We start from the raw sequence: 26,484 nt of genomic DNA, 5'->3' as shown, positions 1-26,484 counted from the left end.
ACCGTTATACAAGGCATTGGTGAGACCCCATCTGGAATACTGTGTGCAGTTCTGGTCTCCCAAGATTAAGAAGGATGAATTCAAACTGGAACAGGTACAGAGAAGGGCTACTAGGATGATCCGAGAAATGGAAAACCTGTCTTATGAAAGGAGACTGGAAGAGCTTGGCTTGTTTAGCCTAACCAAAAGAAGGCTGAGGGGAGATAAGATTGCTCTTTATAAATGTATTAGAGGGATAAGTATTAGGGAGGGAAAGGAATTATTTAAGCTTAGTACCAATGTGGACACAAGAACAAATAGATATAAACTGGACATTAGGAAGTTTAGACTTGAAATTAGACAAAGGTTTCTAACCATTAGAGGAGTGAAGTTCTGGAACAGCCTTCCAAGGGGAGTAGTGGGGGCAAAAGACATATCTGGCTTTAAGACTAAGCTTGATAAGTTTATGGAGGGGATGGTATGATGGGATAGCCTAAATTTGGCAATTTAATTGATCTTTGACTGTTAGCAGGTAAATATGCCCAATGGTCTCTGATGGGATGTTAGATGTGGTGGGATCTGAGTTACTGCAGAGAATTCTTTCCTGGGTGCTGACTGGTGAGTCTTGCCCACATGCTCAGGGTTTAACTGATCACCATATATGGGGTTGGGAAGGAATTTTCCTCCAGGGCAGAATGGCAGAGGCCCTGGAGGTTTCTCGCCTTCTTCTGCAGCATGGGGCATGGGTCACTTGCTGGAGGATCCTCTGCACCTTGAAGTCTTTAAACCATGATTTGAGGACTTCAGTAACTCAGACATAGGTTAGGGGTTTGTTACAGGACTGGGTGGGTGAGATTCTGTGGCCTGCATTGTGCAGGAGGTCAGACTAGATGACCATAATGGTCCCTTCTGACCTTAAGTCTATGACTCTATGAATAAAGGATTGTGAAGTGTGTTTGAATATTCTGATAATCCTAGATAAGGATAACTTAATTTATCCAAGGGAAATCAAGTTCTTTGCTGCTTGTTCTGACTTTTCTGCCAACTCATTGACATGATCTAGTTGGATATGTTATCTTGATGGCATCATTCACGCATGGCCAAATTCAAAGGGAATTGCTGAAGTGGGCCTCTCATGAATTGTGGACTATATCTGTTACTAACTAATCTGGAGTCCCATGGTGAGCAAAGGTTGCAATGTGTTGGTGTGTTGCTACTTGATGTGTTGTGTAACAGCAGAATTTTGTTTTTAAATTGAATAGCAATCAAATAATCAGAGGTACTCTTTCCTATTTAATTCATAGATTTTAGGGACGGAAGTGACCTTTGTGACACCTTGTCTGGCCTCCTGCATAACACAGACAATAAAATTGCACCCACTGATTCTTGCATCAAGCCCAATAACTTGTGTTGAACTGGAGGATATCTTTTAGAAAGAGACATCCAAACTTGATTTAAAGATTTCAAGTTACAGAGAATTAATCTCATTCTTAGGTAGGTTATACCAATGGTTAGTTATCCTCACTGTTAAAATTTTGTACCTTATTTCTGGTTTGAATTTATCTAGCTTCAGCTGACTTCCACCAAATCTTGTTTTGCTTTTACAAGATTATAGAGCCCTCTACTATCAGAAATCTTCTCCCCACGTAGGTACTTATAGATCGTGATCAAGTCACCTCTATTCTTTTCTTCAATAAACTGAATAGACTAAGCCTCTCTGTAAGGCATGTTTTCCAATCCTTGAATAGTTGTTGAAGCTGTCCTCTGAATCTTCACCAATTTTTCATTGTCCTCTTTGAATTGCAAACACTAGACATGGACAGAGAATTCAGTTATAGTGTCAAATTGATCTGCACAAACCTTGTTCCAGTGTCAAGAATCACATGAGTTTTCCTTGATCCTCTTGCATTCTGCTTCCTGTATTTATTGCAGATTTTCAATCCATGCTTGGCTGGAATAGAACGTCTCGGTGTTTGTACCCAGAAGTGCATTGTGCATTATGATTAGGATTTCCAGCCTCATGCTGTGTGACTTTATGACAAATGTCGTTTGTGCAGAGTCCCATTATGTGCAGCTTTTTTCATTGGCCATTCACTTAGAATTATGCACTCAAACTACTGTAAAGGTGAGTTAGTTTGTTTTTCTTGTGTGAGTTTGTGAAAATTTGCTTCAGTCGTGAGTAGTACTTGTCATATTTACTTCAGACTCGTCTTTCTGCAGCACCTCCACTTCACTAGTTGTAGGAGCTCTGCCATAAGAGGCTCCTTACTGGGGCTCTGTTTCACACTTAATGAATGCTTTTGCAGTCTCATGATCATTTTCTGAAGTCTAAGCAGTGCTTTGCACAATGGTGTGTGTAATGTGACTTCCAAAGTTTTATGATCTGTTTGTACCTTGGCCATTTTCCTCCTGTGCATAGAGGTGCCCACCATGTCCTGTAGCACACAGCAAAAGGCAAATGGCAAATCTCTTAAAGAGTAAATAAGTCAAGTCCTTACATATTTGGATCTCAGTCACATGTATGGCACTTCCACTCTCTGCATCGCTCTGCAAACCTTATGTAATTACTCTCTAGCTGTAGAAATATCAGTTGCTGTTACTTTGCTGCCTGGGATAGTCTCTTTCTTCCCCTTTGGCACTATCAGCAGTTTGATGTTGCCATCCACTCCCCCATGCCAGCCACCTTAGCAGTCCTTTCTGCTACTGTCCTGCAGAGCAATTCCCATTGCCTGCAGCAGCTGTCACCTCTCGTTACCCAACAGCCAATTAACTGTGACTGGACTTCACCAGCAAGCAGCTCTGACTGTGTCTGTATCCATGGATAATAGTCCGGCTTCTCATGCTGTGCCAAGTCAGGAGCAAAGTCAAAATCATTGAGATGTGGCAGCTCACCAGAAAAATATGTGCTGGCCCTGGTACGTTGCCCAGATTGAAAACCAGCATCTCCCACAAGAAGAGAAGGGCTGCCAAAGTCTGGCTGTGGGTTAATGTTCCCCATGCCAAGGCCAGCAGACAGTTGCAGGCACAAAAGGGAACAAACAAGCAGTCTTGGATTCAGTGATTTTATGGGATTGTTTGGTCTTTTCCACTGCTGATTGTACCCTATTTCCCGGGCACTTCTGTATAAGTCAGAACCTCCCCCCCGTGTCTGTGTCACTCATTTGGTCTGTCCTCAGTCTCTCCACAGCAGGACGATGAGGACATCCTAGAGCACATAGTAGTGGTGCTGCTCTGTGTGGAGGCCTTCTGGGTGTTCTCCTCCCTGCCCAGGCACTGTGGGATAGCTGCCTGGGTTTGCCCAGTTGAGACTGATACACTCAGGCAATGTGGTAGCTGCACAAACATTGCTTTGTGATTCACACATGGCCAGGTGGTGAAAAAAGCTGCTATGTGGCCATAACACTATTGTGTTTGTTGTTACTGGTGAGATGAGTGTGTTACGAGCTGGCTTTCCTGGTAGCATAGATCAGACCTCAGGACATGCCCAAACCCAGAACCTTTGACCCAAATGAAACCCCAAACCTTGATGGGTTGGCTACGCTGGAGCCTGAATCTTTCTTGGCAAATCTGGAGCTTCAGGGACAGTTTCCCTAGTAGGTGGTTTCCCTGCCGAGACCCTTTTATGGAAGATGACAAAGCTGGCTTCTGATCTATTGTACCCCAAACGCCTAGACTCCAGATTCTAGTCCCTCTGGTCCCGTTGGGGCAGAGGAGGACATGCTGAGCTCAGACTTGCCCATGAGGCTTTAAACAGTCACATGGACTTACAGTAGCTCTGAATGGTGATGGCTGTGTGCTGTCAAGAGGAGCAGCTCAAACTGGCTCCTAGCTCATTAGAGAAACTGAGCCAAAGGGGAGGTCTGTTCGCAGCACTAGTGCTATCAGGCCACCTCCGCTGTGAGCTCTCTGATCTACTTTCAGTGATTGCTCCTGACCTAGAAGTTAGACGCAACCCCATAGGAATCTCACAGCTTATGCCCTGGAGCTCTCGGGGCACCAGTAAGCAGCCACGCTAGGGAGCCAGGTGTGTGTCAGACTCAGAATCTGCCCAGCCAGCTGGAAAATTGCACAGCTTTACTCAGAGCGAGCTTGCATTGGGCTGGAAGCACTTGGGAAGGGGACCTTGAGAACAGCCCAGGCTGGTACCCCGCGCTGCCTCAGCCCTGTAAATTGTGTCAGATGTGTCCACTGACCTTCCCTCCCAACCATGCGGCCTGTCTCCCTTTGGCATAGACTGACACAGAGAAAGGAGTCCTCTGCTAACAGTGCTAACTTCCGCCCCCTGCCCTCCAGTGACTCACCAGGGTGAGCAGGGGTGTTCAGGCTCCATAGCCCATTCGGTCCTTGCCCTTTCTATTGAGGAGGTGTTTGTGGGTTGACACCTGTCCCACTAGGAACTGGACTGAGACCCACTAACTCATTTCAAATTGGTCTTCAAAGAGCTCCCCAATGGCAGCACTGATCCCGAACATGGTGTGGATTGGAGCTGGATTCTGTGTCTTCGTTCCAGACCAATGAGCTCTCACATCCCATCCCCGAGAACAGAGCAGCCAAGTGACAGCGCAGAAGATGTTAATGTGGAAGCAGCCACCACAGCAAGGCACGGAGGAGCAGCCGTGTCAGGTGGAGTTGCCCAGCCCCAGTGTGTGGAAGGCTGCCAAGTTACATTTAAATTGGCCGTTCACAAAGTGCATGAAGAGTTAAAGCTCCCCCAGCCTGTCTATCTCCACTCAGCCCTTGGATGGTTATGGGGGTGTGTTCCGGGGCATGCAGGGTACACAAACTGCAATGGGTAAACACCAGGATGATGCTAATGTCTCGAATTCCAGGTTTCAGACATGGAGACTCCCCCAGCACTTAGACTCAGGGCAGGACTGGGTCTGAGACCTCATATTCCCAAAAGCAGCAACGAAAGCTCATGCTCCAAAACGTCTGTTAGTCTATAAGGTGCCACAAGACTCTTTGCTGCTTTTACAGATCCAGACTAACACGGCTACCCCTCTGATACTCATATTCCTAGTGTCCCATCTCCAGCCCACTGACTCCTGCCACGGTGGAAGAGCTAATGGAAGAGGATGCAGATGCATGGCATGGAGTGGGGCTGATTCCTGGGGGTGCATGAGGAAAGGGAAGCAGATCTGTGGTTTGGTACATGTGCCATGGAAATCCCAGTTGTGCTGAGATCAGGTGGCTAATGAGACTTTGAGTGTGAAAAACCTAGCCAAGATGGATGAACCTGTCACCGCTGACCCTTCCTTGTCTCTTCAAATGCACCCACCTTTCAGGTCTCTGGCCTCAAACCAGCATTCGTCTGGGGGTAGGATCACGCAGTTCTCCCCCGCTGCTAACCATGATTTCCTCAGCAGGCCTAGGTTCAGCCCTTGTATTTCAGTTCCTCTTGAGCAATGACAGCGGTAGGCAGTGACCAGACAGCCTCCTTAAAGCAGAATATTGTTTTACTTAGAATCAAAGTATTTCAGAGAGAACAGATCTTAATACTGTGACCAGCCTATCCATATGCCTGTCTGTCCCTGAGGTTTCCCATTCCCTGGTTGCTGGGGAGGCCCCAGCTGCTGTCAGATGCTCCTGCAAACTGTCTCGTCTCCATATCTCAGTCTGTTCTTACTCACACTCCACCCCAGAGTCCTTTTAGCAGGTTCGTGTCCCTTTGATCTCTAGGTTCCCAGCCTTGGCAAACAGCTGTATGACTAATGGCTGGAGCCCTGGAATAGCATCTTCATGGCTAATAGTATCATGGGGTAGCTGTGTTAGTCTGTATCCACAAAAATAACAAGGAATCCGGTGGCGCCTTAAAGACTAACAGATTTATTTATAAGCTTTTGTGGGTAAAAAAACATCTGAAGAAGTGGTTTTTTACCCACGAAAGCTTACGCCCAAATAAATCTGTTAGTCTTTAAGGTGCCACCGGACTCCTTGTTGTTTTCATGGCTAATAGCTCCGCTATTGTCTTGGAATTGCCCCCAAGTGTGTGTTGAGAGGATGCTTATCTAGGGCCACTGAATTGCTTTTTTGCTCTGTTTTCCTTACTGGCGAGACAAATTCATTCAGGAAAGTCTAATAGCCAAATACAATAATGCAGTAATCTTACCTCTCTGATCAAGTCATATTTGATATTCATACAGTAATAGTGCACTCCTGTTTATCCAAATGGCCTGTGAGACATCCAAAACTTTTGGCTAACTGGTTATTGGGATAAAGGAAGTGCTATTTTAAGAATGGCCATTCTGGGGCAGACCAAAGATCCATCTAGCCCAATATCCTGTCTTCTGACAGTGGCCAGTGCCAGATGCTTGAGAGGGAATGAACAAAACAGGGCAATTATTGTGTGATCCATCCCCTGTTGTCCTGTCAAAGCACCTAACAGTCAGAGGTTTAGGAACACCCAAAGCATGGGGTTGTGCCCTGACCATCTTGGCTAATAGCAATTGATGGATATATCCTCCACAACCTTATCTAATTCTTTTTTAACCCAGTTACTCTTTTGGCCTTCACAACATCCACTGACAATGAGTTCCACAGGCAGACTGTGCATTTGTGTGGAGAAGTACTTCCTTATGTTTGTTTTAAACCTGCTGCCTATTAATTTCATTGGGTAACCCCTGGTTCTTGTGGTATGTGAAGGGGTAAACAACACTTTTGAATTCTGCTTCCAGTTTTTTCCAAATGTGTTTCTTTATGGCTTGATTTTTTTCAATATCAAGAGAGCTCATATTGGCCACCAGTGCCTGTGTGATATTCACCATTGCTACAACAGGAAGCTTTGAAAACAAATCAGTGCAGATATAACTGAATAGCCTATCATATGCTATTGTCATCACCTTGATGACACTTGTGCTTTTCTGTTGGTCTTGTGTAGGCTCGATAACAAGATCTGTGTCTCTGCTGTTACTAGCTCCCTTGGTCTAACAGTTAATATCTTGCTGTCCATCTCCTATTCTGCTCTTTTCTGTACATTCCTATCTGACCTGAGATCTACTGCTTGACACAATGGCTCTCAGGACTTGGTCCCTTTCACATATTTGGATACTTTGTCACAAAGTATATGGACTTTTTCATACACTGTGGTGGATGATGCTCTTATTCTCCTTATTGATTTGCATGATTCATGGCCATTTCTTCATTACAGCTAGAAGATTCTGCTTGTTTTTTAAGCTGTTGCCATGTTTTCTTGTGCGTGAAGATCTTTTGACAATTTAGGTGATAAAATATGTTAGGTATTTCATTGGTGTCTTTATATTGCATAATGGCAGCACATTTTTTGATCTCTGTGGCTCTTAGAAGATTCTTTCTTTTTAGGTCTCTTGGTTTGGTCAGGTCTGTGTAAGGAGCCTCCACATCACATACCGCAAATGTGTTTTTAGACCTTTGCTCTGTTTGTGGATGCTTTTTGGGAACCTCTGACTGCATCCCAGTCAAATCTGAAGCAAACTGAGGAAAAAAATAAATCTTAAGTCACAGTATGTTATTGTACACAACAACAACCTAAAAGTTGATTTGAAGTTGAAAATAATTATGTTAATGCCTGCAGAATCAAAATATTTTTTCACGTGAAGCATGACCCTCCCCGTTGTTGGTTGTCATGGCAACAGTTATGCAAATGAGGCTGTTTAATTTCACTAGTTTAATGAGAAAGAAATTACCTAAAATTGGGTGAAGATTTTTAGTCGAAGTATGGTCCATACCCATTTTTAACCCATGGCCTACCTTCACGTGTACAGTTTTCATAGAAACAGGCCTAACTCCACCTTCAAGCTACAATGCAGAAAGGTCCACCACATATTTTTGTAATGTGTATGCATGGACCTTTCAAAAAAAGATGTGAATTTGCCCACCCATGTGATACCAAAAAGTTGTTGACTGATGGTCTGTCTGTCTCTCTCTTCTCCACCACCCTCCAGAAATTCTATCCTGGACCTCTGAGAAACCTTCCTGGAACCTGTTTTGCCAAAACTGATACATTTCCTGGAAAAGTTTCAGACAAATCAGCATTTTTCAACAACAAAAAATTCCCTGAAAAATTCACAGCCAACTCCCCTGTTGAGTGCCTTCCACATGAGTCCCAAGGCCTTGAATTTGACATGGTGTCCTATGGGGAGCCAGCCTGGAGAGTGGAGATCAGATCTGATGTATTCACGATACCTTGTGTTGCTGAGGAGAGACACTGCCACAGTCTACACTAAGTGGAGTTTCCTGAGGGCTTGTGGTTGCATTCCAAGTACAGGAGGTTACTGTAGCCCAGATGGGAAGTGACAAAAGCAGACCTATTCACTGTGGGAAGGCACCACACAGCTGGCACCCAGTGAACTGCACAATCCAGGCCTGCTATTATCACTAGCAGCTTGGATTCAGTTTAAAGAGACCAGGCACCTATTTTGTAACTTGAAGGTGTCTTGAGATAGACCCAGGCACAAGCCTCAGTAATATCTGAGTCTGGGTATCACAGGGCAAGGCTGGTGTGAGGAAAGACGAAGTAAGTGAAATTTGTCAAATGTCGATCACTCTAGGCAAGTGGGAGACAGACACCAGCCAGTATTTTTAGTGTGAAGGGGGGAAATAGAGCAGGTTGTAAAAGGCTAAACTGAGATTTAAATTTAACTTGAGTGATGAGTGGTGGCAAAAGACAATTGTCCTATGTTAGTTAAATGTTAATTACTAATAATAGACATATCCAGTCAAGTAGACACTGTCAGATACTGCCTAGTGTACATGTCCGCTCTGCCTCCTGCTGGATAGAGTCAGAACTGCTCCACTGTGAGTCATGGGACCTATGAGGCATAACAGCTACAGAAGATCAGTTATGTCCCCTCATGAGGGTTTTTTGCTTTCGCCTTCCTGGCTTCTGAATTATTTATTCCCAAGCCAGCTGCTGAAGCAAGGAGTCAGCCCTGTGAGGGCTTGGCTACACTTACAAATTTGCAGCGCTGCAGCAGGGTGTGAAAACACACCCTCTCCAGCGCTGCAAATTGCGGCGCTGCAAAGCGCCAGTGTAGTCAAAGCCCCAGCGCTGGGAGCGCGGCTCCCAGCGCTGTCCGTTATTCCCCACAGGGAGGTGGAGTACGGACAGCGCTGGGAGAGCTTTCTCCCAGCGCTGGCGCTTTGACTACACTTAGCGCTTCAAAGTGCTGCCGCGGCAGCGCTTTGAAGTGTAAGTGTAGCCAAAGCCTGAGCTAGACAAGTGGCTCTCAACCTTTCCAGATTACTGTGCCCCTTTCAGGAGTCTGATTTGTCTTGCCTTCCCCAAGTTTCACCTCATTTAAAAAACTTGCTTATAAAATCAGACATAAAAATTCAAAAGTGTCACAGCACACTATTACTGAAAATTTGCTTACTTTCTCATTGTTACCATATAATTATAAAATACATAAATTGGAATATAAATCTTGTACTTACATTTCAGTGTATAGTATAAAGAGCAGTATAAACAAGTCATTGTATGATATTTTAGTTTGTACTGACTTCGCTAGTGCTGTTGTAAAACTAGGCAAATCTCTAGATGAGTTGATATACCCACTGGAAGACCTCTGCATACCCCTAGGGGTACGTGTACCCCTGGTTGAGAACCACTGGGCTAGAGCACTGATTGCAGCAGAGGTAACAGAGAAAAGAAACATAAACTGCTATGCAAAAAGTGACCTCCCAGCCCCTGCACTGCTTGTCTGGTCTCCTTTCTACTAAGCTTCTGTGTTTTGTTTGTTTCCGCCCCCCTCACATTTTCCCCTGTTGCCCTCAGGAGGTGGGTGTGCAGGCTCCTCTAAGAGCCAAGGAGCGGGCTAGTTGGCTCCAGGCACACTTCCTTCCGCTTGCACTCTCGTCCCTCAGCAAGAACAATTGCTCAGTCCCGGCCACGTATCTTGACACATGCTCAGGAAGCACAATACAGACTGAAAGTTGGTCTACCCTGCTTCACCCCAGGAGTGTATGTTTTCTGGGTACCTGATCTCTTTCAGATGGGTGAAAGCAGTCTCAGCCACCACAGACTAGCTGTTCAGCCTGGTTACATAGCGCTGGAGAGCAGCCTGTCCAGGTTGCAGGCTATGCGATCGCATGGCACTTTTTTTGTTTGATGCCAGATCTTGCTGCTTTTGCTCAGTGAGGGGGACTGGCAGCATGGAGGGGAAACTCCTCCCCTCTAGCTACTCACCACAGGTAGAGCAATTCATTTAGTAACAGGAACAGGCCTTAGGAGAGAAAAGGAAACTGGAGGGTTTACAGAAGTGCAGCCAGGCCTTTCAGATCTCAACCCCACCTCTACTCTGCAGCATCCATCTAGGCCCTAGGCAGCTCTCCCAGGTACTGAGATGCCAGCAGAAGCCTGGTGGCAATTTAGGTTCTGCTGTGACCATTCTTCCTTTGTCAACAAGTCCAGGAGTTTCATAGACATCACATATTATGGCCAGTGATTTTAGTAAAACAAAACATTTCAGTCCGGAGACTGATATGTCACCATTGCCCAAGTGTCTAGGTGAGACATGGCCACACGATCCCAGCAGGTGTCCATGTCCCAAGCTGCAGAGAATGGCAGGGACCCTGGGGTTTTTTGCCTGTGTGACCTGGGGGAGAATTCCTTCTCTACTCCATGAGTGGCAGTCAGTCTGACCCTGAGCACGTGAGCAAGACAGACAAGCCCACACCTAGAAAGAAGATACTACCTGAGAGCCTGGCACCATCCCATACTGTCTTGTCTCCAGCTGATGCTTCAGAGGAAAGTGGAAAGAAAAGCCTGGAATACATCTGGCCAGTTGTGCTCTGGGGTATTCCTGAAGCATGAGATTTGATTATAGTCAGTGTCCTAATGCGGAGCTGCAAGTGTTGGGAGCAGACTGTAAACAGGTGTAAAGCTCTTTTGTTCCTAACAGCTTCCAGGAACTTTAGCTCTATGGCAGCTAGTGTGGACAATGGGATGACTCCTGAGCTTCCAGAGAGCCTTGTAAAGGCACCAGGGAACAAAGCCTGGCATCCTCACCTAGAGGAAAGATAGAAAATTTAGAGATTAAGAGTGGGGCGGCAGTTCTGGGGAGCTCTTAGAGCTCGGAAATGTCCAGGGTTTTATACAGGTTAACGTATGTTCTGGACATTGTGCTGGGCCAGTAACATGATGGATGGCTCTGTAGCGAGATGGCTTTAAGAGTTATTCAGATCTGAAGGACCTGGGCTTGCACCCAGTGTTGCTGTGTCCAGCAGAATCGCTCCCACCCATAGGGGCAGATTGGTTGTGGTGCTGCCTGCCACTCCCTTGTGCTTGATTCAGGTGATGTTGGCAGCTCTGGGAACTCGAGAGCCAGCAGCAGGTTTATTTTCATTGTATGAGACCAGATGCCTCTGTAGGGAGGCAATGTGAAGTGTAATTTGGGCGGCTTGTCTCGAGCAGGGAGCTGTGTCCGTGGCACAGGGAGAGAGGAAGAAGGATGACAGAATGAGCCCGTCAGTACCTCCACCTCAAGAGCACAGAGCGATCAACGGAGCTTTGTCAGTGAGACTCAAGCCTCTGAGCGGGCAGTGCTGGACAATTGCTCAGGCTTTCTGGAGGCATCCCAGGAGGTGTCTCTGAGGGGCTCTCCTCCTGCTCAGTGTTTACACGAAGCTGCAGGGGGGCTGGGCGGTGTCTGCTGCTGCAGTGTTGCTGGTCAGCTCAGCTCTCCTCCTTTCCACTGAGCACAGATTATAGTTTTAGTAACTCGGGGAGATTAGATGGACTTGGCGCGGTCTCAGCTTGTGTGAGGCAGAGTTCGTGCTTGCTGGCAGGCGAGTGGTGGGAGGCTAGGCCATGGGCGCACACACTAAGCTAGTGTTTTATCTCCTCCCAGCCAGAGGAGTAAAATCATCCACAGGAGTTCATCTCCCACCTAGGATGTGGTTTTGTAACTACTTAGCTGGGTGTTGAACCCAGAGCATTCAGCACAAGCCCCTGAACTACAGGAGAACTCCACCAGCATTCGGGCTCTTATCTCCACTTGGGCCAGCTTCTAGGGGGACATGTGATCACGTGCACTCCTGCAGCACACTGCAGACATGAAGCCCTGAAACTGGTGTCTGGGAGATATGGCTCTCCCTGTGCCCCTTCGCAGGAGCTGTGATTGGCTGGGAAGTGCTTTCTCTTGTTCCCTAAACTGTATGGTTGAGGTAGTGCTTTTATCTCTGTGTTTGGAGTGCCCAGCTGCCATGGGAAAGGGAGCTCTAGGAATCTCTGTTTAATAAAGCAGTGATGAAAGCCAGCAGGAGCTGTGCCCATTTTCCTAAGGCAGAGTTTGGCCCACAGCTAAAATGTATTGATGATATATTTCCTTTGCACAAAAATGAATGGCATCTGGCTAGTGACATAGCTGATACACACACTACTGCAGATCCCATATGTTAGGACAAGGGCAGAAAATTCACATTTACAATCCTTGGACTAAGCTGTGCAGGTGAATCTGGCCTTTGGAAGTCCTGTTTGCATAGATCAGGCTGATGAGAGAAGAAAATCTGGGATCCTGATCTGGTAACTCTCCAACTGTGGGATCCGAAGGGCTTTCTGAATGCAAGGCAGGCTACTAGAAAGCAGCAGAATGAAGAAATGGGGTGATGGGATGGAAGCTGGTGCCTCCTGGGAATGCCTTGCACTGTTCTTGCCCCGCTGCCTTCACTGTCATTAACTCTTTTCTGCAGCTTGTGTGCGGAGGCAGAGGAATTCACTCCAGCATTGGCAGTGTTAATTGCAGTGTGGAATCCATGCAGCATCTTGGTGACAGGTGCCATGAGTCCCCAGCTCCCCCACAATCAGTTCATATCCTTGCAGTCTCCTCCTCCCTGCTATCCAACCTCCCCATGTATCTTAGGAATAATACAGTCATCCTTTCTCCTTTCAGAGGAGGCTGCTGAGAGTTCTGTGCTAGCGCTGGACCTTCCAAAGAAGAACACTTTGCCTTCTTCCTTTGTGCGGGAGGAAGAAGAAGAGAATAAATGGACTTGCAATAACTCCCAAGAGCACAGGCACATTTTCAGACCAGAGTCCTGCTGCCCTTCTGACACCTGCTTCAGGTGAGTTGTTTTGCCCGTGAAAGCTGTGATTTTCCTCATGTGCCAGGGGAAAGCTGCAGGGGCCTGGCAGACACCGTGGGGATGCAGTGATAGCAGGCGAGGGTTTTTTGTGTGTGTGTGTGTGTGTGTGTGTGTGTGTGTGTGTGTGTGTGTGTGTGTGAATTTCACTCTGTGTGCTCTGTAAAAGGGGGCTAACCTGAAGGGAGTGCCTGGGAAAGCACTCTGCCCTGGCTCTGTGGAGGGCTTATGTTACTGGGTTGTATTTTATGGGGCTAGAGACTGGGGTGAAGCAGATTCCATTAGGGGGTGTCAGTCTGAGGTGGGAGATTATTTTCTTTGTAGATGCCTGCCTTCAGGGAACTGGACTCAGACCCTGGATCAGAGCGGACCAATGTTCAGTCATTACAAAGTGGTCTGGATTGGAACTTAGCTCCCTGATCCATCCAGTTCACTGTGGGTTCTCTTCCCAGCTCTGCCACTGCCTCACTGAGAGACCTTGGACAGGCCCCTTACCCTCTCTGTGCCCCAGCTTCCCTGCTTATGGGGTAACCATTGCTACCTATGCCGTACGTGTCGTGGGAGGTCTAGGCGGGGACGGCTGTACAGTACTCTCTTAGAGGCAAGCAAAAGAGGCGATTTTGTTTGGTGTGGAGAAGAAAATGCAAACAAAGGAAAGGAGGCATTTCCTAGACCTTCCCAGACGGGACACCCCTGCTGAGTAGGTTTATGCCCAGCTCAGAGCCAGCTGAGCTCCCCCATCATTGTACTTCGGAAAGGGGCTGCTCCAAACATCACACAGCAGAGAGAGTGCTCTTCCCAGTGAGCCTCAAACCTGGCGCCACGGAGCCCCTCAGGGCAAGAGTGGGTGGGCAGTGGCTCAGGCACAGCCCAGCAGAACCCCTCAATCTCTTTCCTGAGACTCCCAAGAAGGGCTGAGTTAGTGCCAAACTGCAGGAATCATTTGCTGCTCACACCAGTTCCCAGGCAACTTATCAGAGCTCTGAGGGTAACTAGCTAGCTAGGCCAGTTGCCTTTGCCCCTTCTTTCCTTCTGCCCTCTCCCTGTGGCGCTGGAGACCTCCCCTCCCTTCTGCCCCCTGCTTCCCGGTGCTGGAGACCTCCCCTCCCTTCTGTCCTCTGCCCCTGGCGCTGGAGACCTCCCCTCCCTTCTGTCCTCTGCCCCTGGCGCTGGAGAACTCCCTTCCCTTCTGCCTCCCAGCACTGGAGACCTCTCCTCCCTTCTGTCCTCTGTCCACCGCGCTGGAGAACTCCTCTCCCTTCTTCCCTCTGCCCGTGGCACTGGAGAACTCCTCTCCCTTCTTCTCTCTGCCCCTGGTGCTGGAGAACTCCCCTCCCTTCTGCCCCAAGCGCTGGAGAACTCCCTTCTATTCTGCCCTCTGCTCTGGAGATTTCCCATGTCCCCAGAGGAGTTAACTTCCCTCCCCAGGGAAGCAGCCAAAACACATTCTCTCTGTAACCCCCTGCTCCATGCTGGGGAGTATCTCCCTTTCCCTTGTCAGTCATTATCTGCTTAATGTATGCTAACCCCACTAGTCTCCTGGGGTCCCGTGCTCCCCCTCCTTTAGGGTGCCTCATTGCTGCTGCGTGGGAGGGGTTTCATGGCTGCTCCCACAGAATATGCAGGTTTTGTGTGGAACACAATAGCAATGTTTTCTGGCGATGGGAGAAATGGTCTCAAATGTGCTGATTATTCCCAAGGTCTCTGGCTACTTCCTAGCTCCAAAGAAAGCTGAGGCAGAGGGAGCGGAGAGGAGAGGAGTCTGGGAAGGGCTGTATGTCGCCGAGGTGGGCTCAGTGGACTCACTTGGCTCTGGGACCTGTTCCGAGGGCTGAGCTCTTTGGTGGCAAATGAGGCAGGGTGGTGCAGAGGGGAGTTCTTTCTAGCAGGCATGAGAACACAGGTTTCCCTGCTAGCATCACACACGTTTGATTAAAGGATTGCTGCTTCAGGATGCCGAGCTGTTTCTTTCATTGAATCCCACCCGCTCTGAATATCTTGAATGAGCTTTTGCAATGGGTGTTTCAAATTGGGCCGGCTTTGGCAAGTCTTGGGAAGAGGCTGTGTGGTCTGCTAATTCGAGTAATGCCCTGTCTATGCTCAGGATTCTCCCCCTGTTGCTCTAGTTCAAGTGCACCCCTATTGGTGTGAGTAATAATGGCAGGATGAGGGTACATTAGCCACCAGGTTTTTAACCATTGTATAGACCTGCTCAAAGCAATGAGAGGTGGTCTGCTTTGCCCTAGTGCTCCCACCCCAGTACTAGAGCTCACCAGTGCTCAAGCATTGGTGGGAGAATTTGACAAAGACTGGAGTGCCCATGCTGCCCAAAGCACGGGAAAGCCAGGATTCCTGTGTTCTGATTCTGGCATTACTGTCGACTCCCTGGCGGACCTTGCTCAAGACATTTCCTCTCTTGATGCCTCCTTATCCCCCTGTACAATGGAAATAATGATACTCACCAGCCCTTGGAAAGTGCTTTGAGATGTAAATGCAAAGTGTTGTCAATCAGCTCTGTATCATAATCATTCATGGTTTCATTATAATGAGTGCAACAAGTCCTTCTCTCTTATTCCAGGGTGTCAGTGAGGGGAAAGTCTCTGGGCTTTCCTCTGGCCTATGATATGCCAAAAGATGCAATACAAGCACTTAGTTCAATATGTCACACGTAGGGCAAAGCACTCAGCAATCCACTCTTGAATTGTGTCCCTGCCTGACAAGAATGATCAACTGGGCCAGTTGTGTGTCTGTCCTTTGCTTCCATTTGGACAAGGCCATGGACAGGGAGTTATTGGCTGAGGCTCCAAAGGTTTTTATTGATTGATTGAATTGCTGCCCCCTTTTGCTTATGTTGCTTGGTAGCTGATCCCCTCTCTGCCTGGGACCTCTTTGTCCTTGTGCCACAGCCTTGCTTGGGGCTTGGCACATAAAGTATTGTTGCTGTGTTTGGTATTGGTGATTGTGCAGGACAAAGCCTCCTCCAGCAAGTGCCCCACTGGTGAGTTACACACATGGACAAATGGAGTGTGGCATTCACTGAGTCACCCCAATGAGCTCATAGTGGGGAGAAACTGATCCCTCGCATTCAAATTTCATCTCTCACAGGGCCTTAAAAGGGGAAAAAGCCCCCCTGGGATTGTGGTGCTCTCCTAAGGGCACCCAGAACCGTAAGCTACTGTATTCCCTCTCTGCATCAGCAAGAGAGCTTTGCCGGAGCTTACAGTGTGTGTCCGATCCCTGTCACACCCATCTGTCTGCATCACCAGCAAACTCCTTGAGACTCTGCCAGTCTAAACCTTCCCTTGCAAGTAACATTCAGTGCCATAGGATGTCTCTGTGCAGTGTCCAGTCCCTCTCCCTGGACGCTCACAGGAAATACCAAGTGACACTGCCTCCAAAGAGACAGTGTGCACTCCAGCCTGTTAGCTTAGCTGAGGATGCACACTTCACTTTGATATACAGCACTGAGATGGTTTACAGTCAAAGTAAGAATAAGTTTATTAAAAAAGAGCTTGGATTTAAGTGACACTAAGAGTAATAGAGACAAAAATGAATACAGATAAAACAGAAGTACAAATGCTTTGTAGAGTCTAAAATTTAAGATTACAATCCCGGTCGCAGACAGTTTCTCGCCTGTAGTCAGTTCTCAGCATCTTCAGCCCACATGGCTGAAGGATCTGCCTTTCACAGATTCCAAGAGCGCTGGCCTCTTTTGGCCCTTGGGTGATGGATGATTAAGGGGTTCTCTCCTCTTCTTTTTATAGTTCAGTAAACTTTTCAAATAGATTCTTTTGAAGTGTATCCTCAGATAAGGATTTTTTCCCCTGCTGCTTGTGCTCCAAGAAGCTGATGCCATGCTGTTGTCTTCATCCTCTGGACAATCTGCTTTTTCAATTGCTTTAGTCGCTTTGTTTACCTTAGGTGTAAATGTACTTTCATTCTCCTTGGCAACACCTTGCTTAATTTATAACAGAGACAGGCAAACAAACAAAAGAATATTCCTTCGTCTAGGACAGACTTGTTCATCAGCTCTACTTGGATTCTGCTTGGTCTAAACACATTTTAGTAACTTATTTTCCTCATACATAAATAATTCTTTATACACAACCTGTACATATATTATGCAATGATATTCATAAACAGCATGTTCCCAGTTTATATAATACCTTGCAAGATACTATTTGGATAAATATTATGACAGCAATGTGTTACGTGTAGTGTATTTGTCAAGCCTGGCAACAGTTATAGTTACAGGCAGTGAACCCTTTGTGTTGGTTGTTCTAGAAATTTGATCACCCGTGAGCATCCTCTTTTTTTAAGGTGACGTAGCTTGGGCCACTGGGGATTTTCTTTGCTGGCTGCCCCATTGCCACTAGGACAGCTGTGGAGTAATCAGGTTGAGGCACTCTCTCTTCTGTCACAGGACAACAAATGTTGTGTGCACACAGCAACTGTTTTTTTTCTCTGCTTGCCCATTACTGCGGTATCTAAGTGCTGCACAAAATTAAAGAGCAGGAGAGAAAAGGAGCATGGACCACAACACAGCCATGTGTCATTGTATTTGTGCACCTGAACCTACCACCCTGCTAACTGTGTGTGTATCAGAGCATGCTGGGAAAATCTGGACAGCTGTCCCATAGTGCCTCTGCAAGGTGACTGCAGACCATGCATACAAGCTGGGAACACAAAGTGCAGAGGCAGCGTAAACAGAAAAGAGAATGAAAATAGTTATTTGGATGTCACCAAAATTCTCACAAAGTTTGGCTTGAAAGTTGGGCCAAGGTTTGAGGGCTGGGGAAGGGTAGGGTGACCATATTTCCCTATGCTGAATAGGGGACACCCGGTAAAATTACTTGTATTCAAGCAAGTTCAATGGCAATCAGTCATACAAATATTCAAATTAACATCAAGTTCACTGAGCCCCTGTTAAAAAGAAATACTTTTTATTTACCTTTGTATCTTTAAGACTTTAGCGTTCACAGGGGGAGGGGTAACACCCTCCCTGACCCCACACAGGGTGTCGGATGACACACACACACACACACACACATATATATTCCCGTACACTTCTCTCACCTGGGGGGGTGATGACCGACCTGATCCTTCCTGCTCTCCACCCTGCATGCCTGGCTGGGCGCCTGGGACAGACCTGCCTCTCCTGATACCTGGCACCGCGTCTTCCTGAGGCAACACATGGGGGGGCATGCAGGGTCACATGCCCTCCCTCCCCAGATTTCTGCCAGGGTTCACACCAGAATGTGGCCAACAGCAGCCTTTTGGTACTTTAGGGGAGGGAAGAGATGGGAGCTGCTTCCAGCTGCAGGGGAGTAGGGGAGAGGGAAGGGATGAGTTGGCCCGTGTCTTTGCAGAGCTCATTTCTTCCTCACCCTCACCCTACTGCTCCTGGGTGGCTCGAAGCAGCTTGTCCCTTCCTGCCGGCACAGTGTCAAAAGGTTGCTAACACCTCCAGGCTGCCATTAGCCACCCACATAACCCAGCTGCCTCCGGCTACAGTGCAGGCAGGAAGGGGTCAAGCCCTAAGGATGCATTGTGCACCAGGGCCCAGGGAACCTGACTGCAGGGGCTTCAGCAAACCTGGCCCTGGGGGCTGGAGCCTGCAGGTTCGGGGCATGAACAGGCTGGAAATTGCTCCCCGCTCCCTCTGCCACTCTGGAGCTTAGCTGAGAGGCAGAGAAGTTTCCCCATGTCAGCGCTGTGCGGGGCTTTGGCACATGCAGGGCGTGGCTCTTCCTGGCCAGCACCTCAAGCTGGAGGGTCTTGGGCTTTCCAAGATGCCCAGCCAGAGGCAATGGGGGAAGGAAGGAGCCTGCTGGCCAGGCTATTGGTGAGCTGAGTGCTCCGACCAGGGGCTAGTTCTCTGCACAGCATTGGCAGTGGGATGCGCCCCACCGGTGGGGATATGGAAGAGCAGCCTGGCTGGGGAGGGTGAAGGGACAAAACAGGGAGAGGACAGTGAGAGGGGAAGTATGTAAAGGGCTGATGGGTGGGCAGCAGAGGCGACACGTAACCAGCCAACACCTGGCGCCTGCCTGCACTCACCAACCACCACGGCTCACAGCCAGTGCCAGCTGGATATGGGATGGGGGGGGTGCTGGCCAAGAGCCAGCATGCAGGGGGGGGCTGCACTGGCAGACCAGCAGTGGGAGCGGCTGGCCCTACGTGCTGCCTTTTCACCCTGCCACTAGCTTTGCATACCCACCCCCATCGTCAGCCACCGGATCCCCCCACTCACTGCTGGTGGCAGGGCGGCTGGTAAGCAGGGATCCGGCCAGCAGCAGGACCTGCCAGTACTGATGGGGTGGAGACAGAAAATATGGGACAATTTGCCCTTTTTTAAGAAAAAGTCAGGATATCTGCAGGAGGGCTTAATACAGGACTGTCCCTTTAAAAACAGGACATCTGGTCACCTAGGGAAGGGGCATCATCTTTTAGCCAAACGGGTTCATCTATCAATCTAAACTCTGCTTCTTTCTCACCTTCTCCACCAATCCCCCTCTCTTGGTGGCCTGGTCTCCATGACCATCTTCCCCAGGCAGAGAGGAGGAATCCTCACTGCACATTTATAGCTAGAAGCTGGACAGTGGGTGTGGATTTGGGCAGCAGTGCACAAAACAGATTGCACAAGGTTTGGCTAAAATCTCTCTTCTTCCAGCCATGCTGAGCTCTGCTCAGAATCCATCTTTCTTTCTCTGTATCGTGACAGTGCAGAGATTCCCCAGCGAGTATCACGGTTCCATTGTGCTGAGCATGGTACCAACACAGGGGAAGAGACAGTCCCCGCCCTGAAGAGACAGCTAAAGGAAGCTCTGATAATCCCATTTTACAGATCAGAAACTAAGGCACAGGGGATTATCATTATGGCTAGTGATTTGCCCAAGGTAGTGCAGGAAGCCTAGCAGAGCTGCAAATTGAATCCAATTCTCCTAACTTGTATCCAGTGCCTTATCCTCAAAAGCACCCTTGCTTCTCCAGCAGTGACCCTCCCATCTTGCACTGCATCAGCAATACCTGACTTGCTCTGCCAAGGTGTTAATGGTAATAACTGGAGATATACCAATCTCCTAGAACTAGAAGGGACCTTGAAAGGTCATGGAGTCTAGCCCCCTGCCTTCACTAGCAGGACCAATTTTTTGCCCCAGATCCCTAAGTGACCTTCTCAAGGATTGAACTCACAACCCTGGGTTTAGCAGGCCAATGCTCAAACCACTGAGCTATCCCTCCCCCTTTTTTGCTTGGTCCTTTTTTAAAGAATCAGGTTCCTGTAAACTCACCTATGAAGATCCGGTTCCTGAGGTTAACACCAACTGCCCCAAAAGCTGCAGGATCTTACAAGGGGCTGCCCAGAGAGATTTTGTTTGTTTATCTTTTACCATAGAACTCCCAGAATGCACAAGTGTAGGCACTGTAGGCTTCACTCAGAGATATCCTTAGTCAGTCATGTGTTACAGCTGGAGTAATTTTGAGATGATGGGAAATAGGCCAGCTCAGTGAAACGAAACCCCAGTTTGTGAAATGGGTTACATAACAGGCCTGGTCCCTTGGATCATCTGTAAAGCACTTGGCCCTTCAGACCCTTCCAGGCCTGTGAGTGTGTTCATGCCTCTCATGGTATTTAGAGTGTTATCCTTGCATCGTGGCTCAGCTCCCACCCCTGATCCATGTGGGACCCAGGCCACTCCAAAGCCTGCTCAGTGCAACCAGAATTTTGGGTGAGAGAGGAATTGCTGGCCCCTCACGTAACAGCAGGTATGTTAGTCTTGCCAGGCATTTCAGTGTTTACAAATGGACTTATTTCTGAGTCGTCACTGACTCCTCGGGGAATTTCTTGAGCTAGGGAGCCCTGGGCTGTTGTAGCTCCAGAACAGGTTCCTCTCCAGTTGGGTTGGCAGAACCTGGCACCATCTGAGGGGGTGTGAAACTTCTGAGATTTCCTTGCTGTACAGACACTTGGAAGTTGTGCCTCAAAGTCATTATTGTTGTTTTTTTTCCAAAAAGATCTACTCTCTGAATGAGTCTGGGGAAGTTTTGGGGCCTGTGTTACATGTGGGCTTGGGAGAGTTCCAGTTGTTTCTGAGTTTGACAATTAATATGGATTGTTATTTTTTAAAAGTTTTTCAATATTTAACTGTTTTTATTTGTACAGTGGCTGGAAATTAAGGAGGTGGGGTTGGGTTTAGGGCAGTGCCGACAGCAGGACTGCAGGGGGTTCCCAGCACTAAGAGCAGCGCTGCAGGGGGCTCCCTGGTAGGGCAGGGGCCCAAGACACTTGGGCGCAAGGTGCAGAGGAGACTGCAGAGCAGAGCCCCCGGACAGGATTGTTCACAGGGGAAGCCATCCTGCTGCTGAACAGCTCCTGCCTGGGGATGGCTTCCACACCTCTAACTGGTGGGTGAACAGGGCTGTGACAGCAGAGCTGCAAAGGGCTGCGTGCATGGCCACAGGGCCAGTGACACTGGATCCCTGCAGTTGCAAGGGTGTAGGGAAGGCTGTAGTCCTGGCAGGACAGAGCAGAGACCCTGCAGCTGTGGGCATGAAGAGGAGTCCCTGCGGTGGGGGAGGCCACTTGCTGCTGAATGGCTGCTGCCTGGGACAGAGCCATTCAGCAGTGTGGGAGTTCCTCCTCCTCCTCCCAGTCCTGGCCCGGAGTCTCTGCTCTGCTGGGCCAGGACTGCAGCCGTCTCTGGACCATGTGCCTGCAGGGATCAGGTGTCACTGGCCCTGTAGCAGCAAAGGGAGCCCTCTGCATCTCCACTGTCAGAGCGAGGGAGCGGGTCTGTGACAATGCGGCTGCAGCTGTGGTGCCAGGGACATGGGATCCCTGCAGACCCAAGGTGTGGGGGAGGCTGCACTCCTGTTGACTGTTACTGAGTGTAGCAGGGTGCTGCTGCAAGGGCACCTAATTAGCCTCTGCTCAGCCAGCCCCAATCAGGGGAAATAGATTGGGGCTGGGGAGAAGTCTGGTGCCTGGCCTCTGGAACTGGCTGCACCTGTGGGCCTGCCGGTTGAAGAGCCATAAAGGCTGGCTGGCAGCCAGAGCAAGGGGGGAATGGCCAGGGAAAGGGCAGTTTCCAGGTGGGGAGGGAGAGACTCCCTGTAAAAGAGGAGACAGTAAGACCTGTAAGGCTCTGTAAATAGTATCACTGGTGGTGGGAACTGTGTGTGAATACAAGCCATGGTTGCTGCATCAAGAAAAGGCTCGCAGTGCTTTATTGGAACAGCAAAGAGCTCGGTGGAGCCGAGGAAAGGACCCGGTTACACTGAGAAATATATTTTTTGTTGATTTCAGTGTGTCAGCAGAAATAGATGTTTACTGACATCTGTCAATTAAAATCCAATCCTGCCAAGCCTGCTTATCCAGGGGTGCAGACTAGATGATCACAGTGGTCCCTTCTGGTCTTGGAAACTAGGAATCTATTCTGCTTCCCGGACCAACAGCAATAAACCAAAACCAAGCAATGCTTAGAACTCATGCTCCAAACTGAGAACTTGCATTCTGGTGGCCTCCCTCCTGGTTTTGCTTACACAAATGGGTCTCTCAGTTCCAAAATCACTGAGTCTGGGAGTACTGCCATTATGTGGGAACAGATTATCAGGAATAGCAGAGCCCAGTTTAGTACGCGCAGACAGGGGAGAGCATGTGCATTTTACCTACCCTCTGGGGGTAGAAGCTCTCACAACTATTTAATTGCATTTTTAAGGGGTATGACTGTAGCCCATCTCTCAAGTGAACCAGCTTTTGCAAGGGGTTCCACGTTTTAACAGAATCCAGTTCTGTTCCACGGGCTGAAAGGCAGGCAGTATTCCACAGGTGAGGGAGAGGCTGCTCCCTCAAATACTCTGTAGACTAAGGGAAAGTGCAGAGCGGAATCAGGAGGCTGTGTGTTCAGGCCTCACCTCTACTGACTGCTCTTTGTGTTTCCATGCTCTTCCCCACCCTTATTATTGACCAGAATCTCATACCCTGGAGTAGAGTCCTCAAAGGGCTAAGTGGCCTAGTGCTTAGTTCACCCAGTTTTTTTTCCTCCCAGATGAAAGGAGGCAGAAACGTCTGGCTCCTGCCCCTAGGCTGGAGGAACCACAGCCTCCGTCTGTTTTGGGGCCTTGGTCTCAACCAGCTGTGGTGGGGGGACCTGGAGCCTCTCTCTCTGCCTGGTCCCAGGCCAGGTCCTATTGGGGAGCTGTACCAGCAGAGTCCTCTACAACAAAACTCCTAGTCTGCTACCCTGGGCCACTTCCTACTTGTTTTCGCCTTCAGTTTGGGGTGCAGTCCCCTGCAGTCGAAACAATCAGGAACTTCACAGAGTTCAAAACTGAGCCAGGGTCTCCAAAGGGTGCTGTGGAAGGCACTGCCAGGGGCGTCCCCAGCCTGGGGGCCCATCTCAGGCTCAACTTTCCATCTGGTTTTGTTCTAGGGAAGGGCTTATCTTTCCTCCAGCCCATTTGCCTCCCCTTTAACCTGAGCTTCTGGGGTCTTTAAGCTGCTCCTCCAGCCAGAGTGTTCTCTGCAGGCCTAGGAAGGGGGGAATTGGCCCAGTATTGTCCTTAAGCCCTTTAAGGCCCAGTGCAGTATGTACCCCTTCACATACCCAACCTATCCTTCCCTACTTTACAAATAGATTCACACAGTTAACTGGACATTGTTACTGAAATGTGCCTGGGAACAGAATCCAGGTCTCCATTAAGACCAGGCTAAGTTTTTTAGCTACTTGGCTGCTCTGCCTTTCCCATTGGGTTTGCCACATGTGTGTCTAGTTAGTCTGGCTCTAACCACCGCACCACATTCCGCTCCCAGCCCCAGTGATAGAACCCAGGAGCACCGCTCTCCAGTATTTACTGCTGACTAGCAAATAACTGTTTCACCCACTGTCAGAATGTGTTTCAGGTTCCCCTCCAGTGCCTGATCCTAAGGCAATAGGCCCGGGAAGCTGTTACCCATGTCATTGAAGTGATAGAAGTTTGTGCTGTAATCTGAAAACTGAGGCTTCACCCCCTTCTCATGACTAGGGGGCCAGTATGGTAGAACTGGGTTTTCCAGTTTTCTTTTTTTTAAATGGGTTTAATTCACACAGTGAGACAAACATTAGTTAGGATCTATCAGTTATGGGGTGACAGGGACAGGTGGGTTTGTAAATGGGATGTTCTCACCTGAAAGGCCCATTTGAGGCCTTTGGTCCAGGTTCTGAGTACTAGTGTTACATGCTGGCAGGTCTGAAGTGCAGCATAGCCAGCAGCCCTCCTGTGACTGTGCAGAGAAGCCCAGGAGTTCAGGAAACCCCGTGGACAGTGGAGGTGGTAGCACAAGCCAGGAGCAAGGCAGAACCACAGGGTGTGTCTGTGCCTGGTAACCTCAAAACCTCTGCTGCAGGGAGCACTACAATAATGGAGCCACCATTCTTTGAAATTGGTGGATGCCAAATTCTAGCTCCCCCCTCCCCCCAGTAGAGAGGGCTCAGAGCCAGATAGAGAGAAATATCCTGGTCCTGAAGTCAGGCGTGTGAACATGCTGACTCACCCAAAGTTCCTTGTTCCAGTCAGTGAAAGTAATATAAAAGATTTACCGGTATGGGGGCCTGGCTCCAGGTCCCTGGAAGGGGCAGGGCCTCGGGTGGAAGGGACAGGGCTGGGGGTCAGCCTCCCCCAACCAGCCCTTCCACGCTGCCCAGCCCGTGCCCCCTGGAGCTCTGGTGGTGATTTAAAGGGCCCAGCCTCTGTTGTGGTAGCAGCAGCGGCGGCCAGGCTCTTTTAAATCACTGGGCCCTGGGGCAGCTGCCCCTTTTGCCCCCCTCTCCACCCCATCAGTGGCCCTGGTTGGTGACAAAAGGGGCAGCAATTTAATGACAGTTGTGTATGGGTTGGTACCGGCAGCCACTTCTTACCAGTACGCTGTACTTCCACCTTTGGTTCCAGTGCATTCTTGTGTACTTTATCTAATCCAGTTTCATGTGAGGCAGGGCTCTTCTCATTGCCTTTTTGAATACTATTCAGCAGTATAATAGGCCTCTCCATTCACCCCAAATTTTCCTTAGCTCAGTTTCACCAGTCAGCCTCACCTCAGTCCCTGGAAAAATCATGGAGCAGATCCTTAAGGAATCCATTTTGAAGCACTTGGAGGAGAGGAAGGTGATCAGAAACAGTCAACATGGATTCACCAAGGGCAAGTCATGCCTGACCAACCTAATTGCCTTCTGTGATGAGAAACTGGCTCTGTGGATATGGGGAAAGTGGTGGATGTGATATACCTTGACTTTAGCAAAGCTTTTGATACAGTCTCCCACAGTATTCTTGCCAGCAAGTTAAAGAAGTATGGATTGGATAAATGGACTATAAGGGGATAGAAAGCTTGCGAGAACGGGTAGTGATCAATGGCTCAATGTCTAGTTGGCAAGCGGTATCAAGCAGTAGTTGGCAAGCGGCATCAAACAGGACCAGGGTTGGTCCTGGGGCCGGTTTTGTTCAACATCTTCATTAATGATCTGGATGATGGGATAGATTTCACCCTCAGCAAGTTCATGGATGACACTAAGCTGCGGGGAGAGGTAGATATGCTGGCGGGTAGGGAGAGGGTCCAGAGTGACCTAGACAACTGGGAGGTTTGGGCCAAAAGAAATCTGATGAGGTTCAACAAAGACAGTGCAGAGTCCTGCACTTAGGAAGGAAGAATCCCATGCACCGCTATAGGCTGGGGACCGACAAGCTAAGCAGCAGTTCTTCTTCGAGTGCTTGCTCATATCGATTCCAATTAGGTGTGTGCGCGCCGCGTGCACGTTCGTCGGAAGATTTTTACCCTAGCAACACTTGGCGGGTCGGCTGGGTCGCCCCCTAGAGTGGCGCCGCCATGGCACCGAATATATACCCCTGCTGACCCAACGGCCCTTCAGTTCCTTCTTACCTCCTGTGTCAGTCGTTAGAACAGTGGAGCGCGGCTTAGCTGATCTCCACTTCCCTAGCTACTCATAGTTCTCTCATTAATTCTTGTGTATATAGTTCAAATTTCTATAGTTGTAGTTAATTTTATTTGTTAATAACATAGTTAGTGTATATAGTTAAGAGGGGTTCGGGGATTAGCCCCTTCCCTGCACCCGGTGCCGGGGCCCATGCCTGGTTCACCGGGTTTCAAACCGTGCTAGGCCTGCCACAAGCCGATACCAACAGGAGATCCCCATGACTCCTGTCTTAAGTGCCTCGGGGAATCTTACCTCGCAGATAAGTGCCGCATTTGCAAGGCCTTTAAGCCGAGGACGAAAAAGGAGCGGGACTTTCGTCTCAAACAGCTCCTGATGGAGGCAGCTCTTACTCCTCCGCCCTCGGCACCGAGCACTGGACAGTCTACAAGCAGAAGCGCTTCCTCGGCACCGGATCGCACCGGTACTGCCAAGGCCTCTCGGCACCGACCATCGCCGGCACCGACGTCTCTTCGGCACCGCTCCC

General features: G+C 48.9%; 1 protein-coding gene across 4 annotated transcripts in view; it reads left to right on the top strand.

Moving 5' to 3' along the window:
• Positions 1-26,484, top strand: part of LOC123355889 (excitatory amino acid transporter 1-like) — a 138,020-nt gene that overhangs the window by 45,223 nt on the left and 66,313 nt on the right. For 3 of the 4 annotated variants that reach the window (XM_044998730.1, XM_044998731.1, XM_044998729.1), the window contains exon 1: positions 20,588-20,802. In XM_044998730.1, the coding sequence (XP_044854665.1) occupies positions 20,715-20,802 (88 nt within the window). In that variant the 5' untranslated portion in view covers positions 20,588-20,714. Of the gene's footprint in view, positions 1-12,845; positions 13,018-20,587; positions 20,803-26,484 lie in introns of those variants that run through there. The other variant, XM_044998732.1, reaches the window with a different exon arrangement.

This window comes from Mauremys mutica, chromosome 24 (assembly GCF_020497125.1).
Source record: "Mauremys mutica isolate MM-2020 ecotype Southern chromosome 24, ASM2049712v1, whole genome shotgun sequence".
Classification (NCBI taxonomy): Eukaryota; Metazoa; Chordata; order Testudines; family Geoemydidae; genus Mauremys; species Mauremys mutica.
The sequence above is the reverse complement of the archived record's forward strand: the minus strand, read 5'-3'. Positions and strand labels throughout refer to the sequence as shown.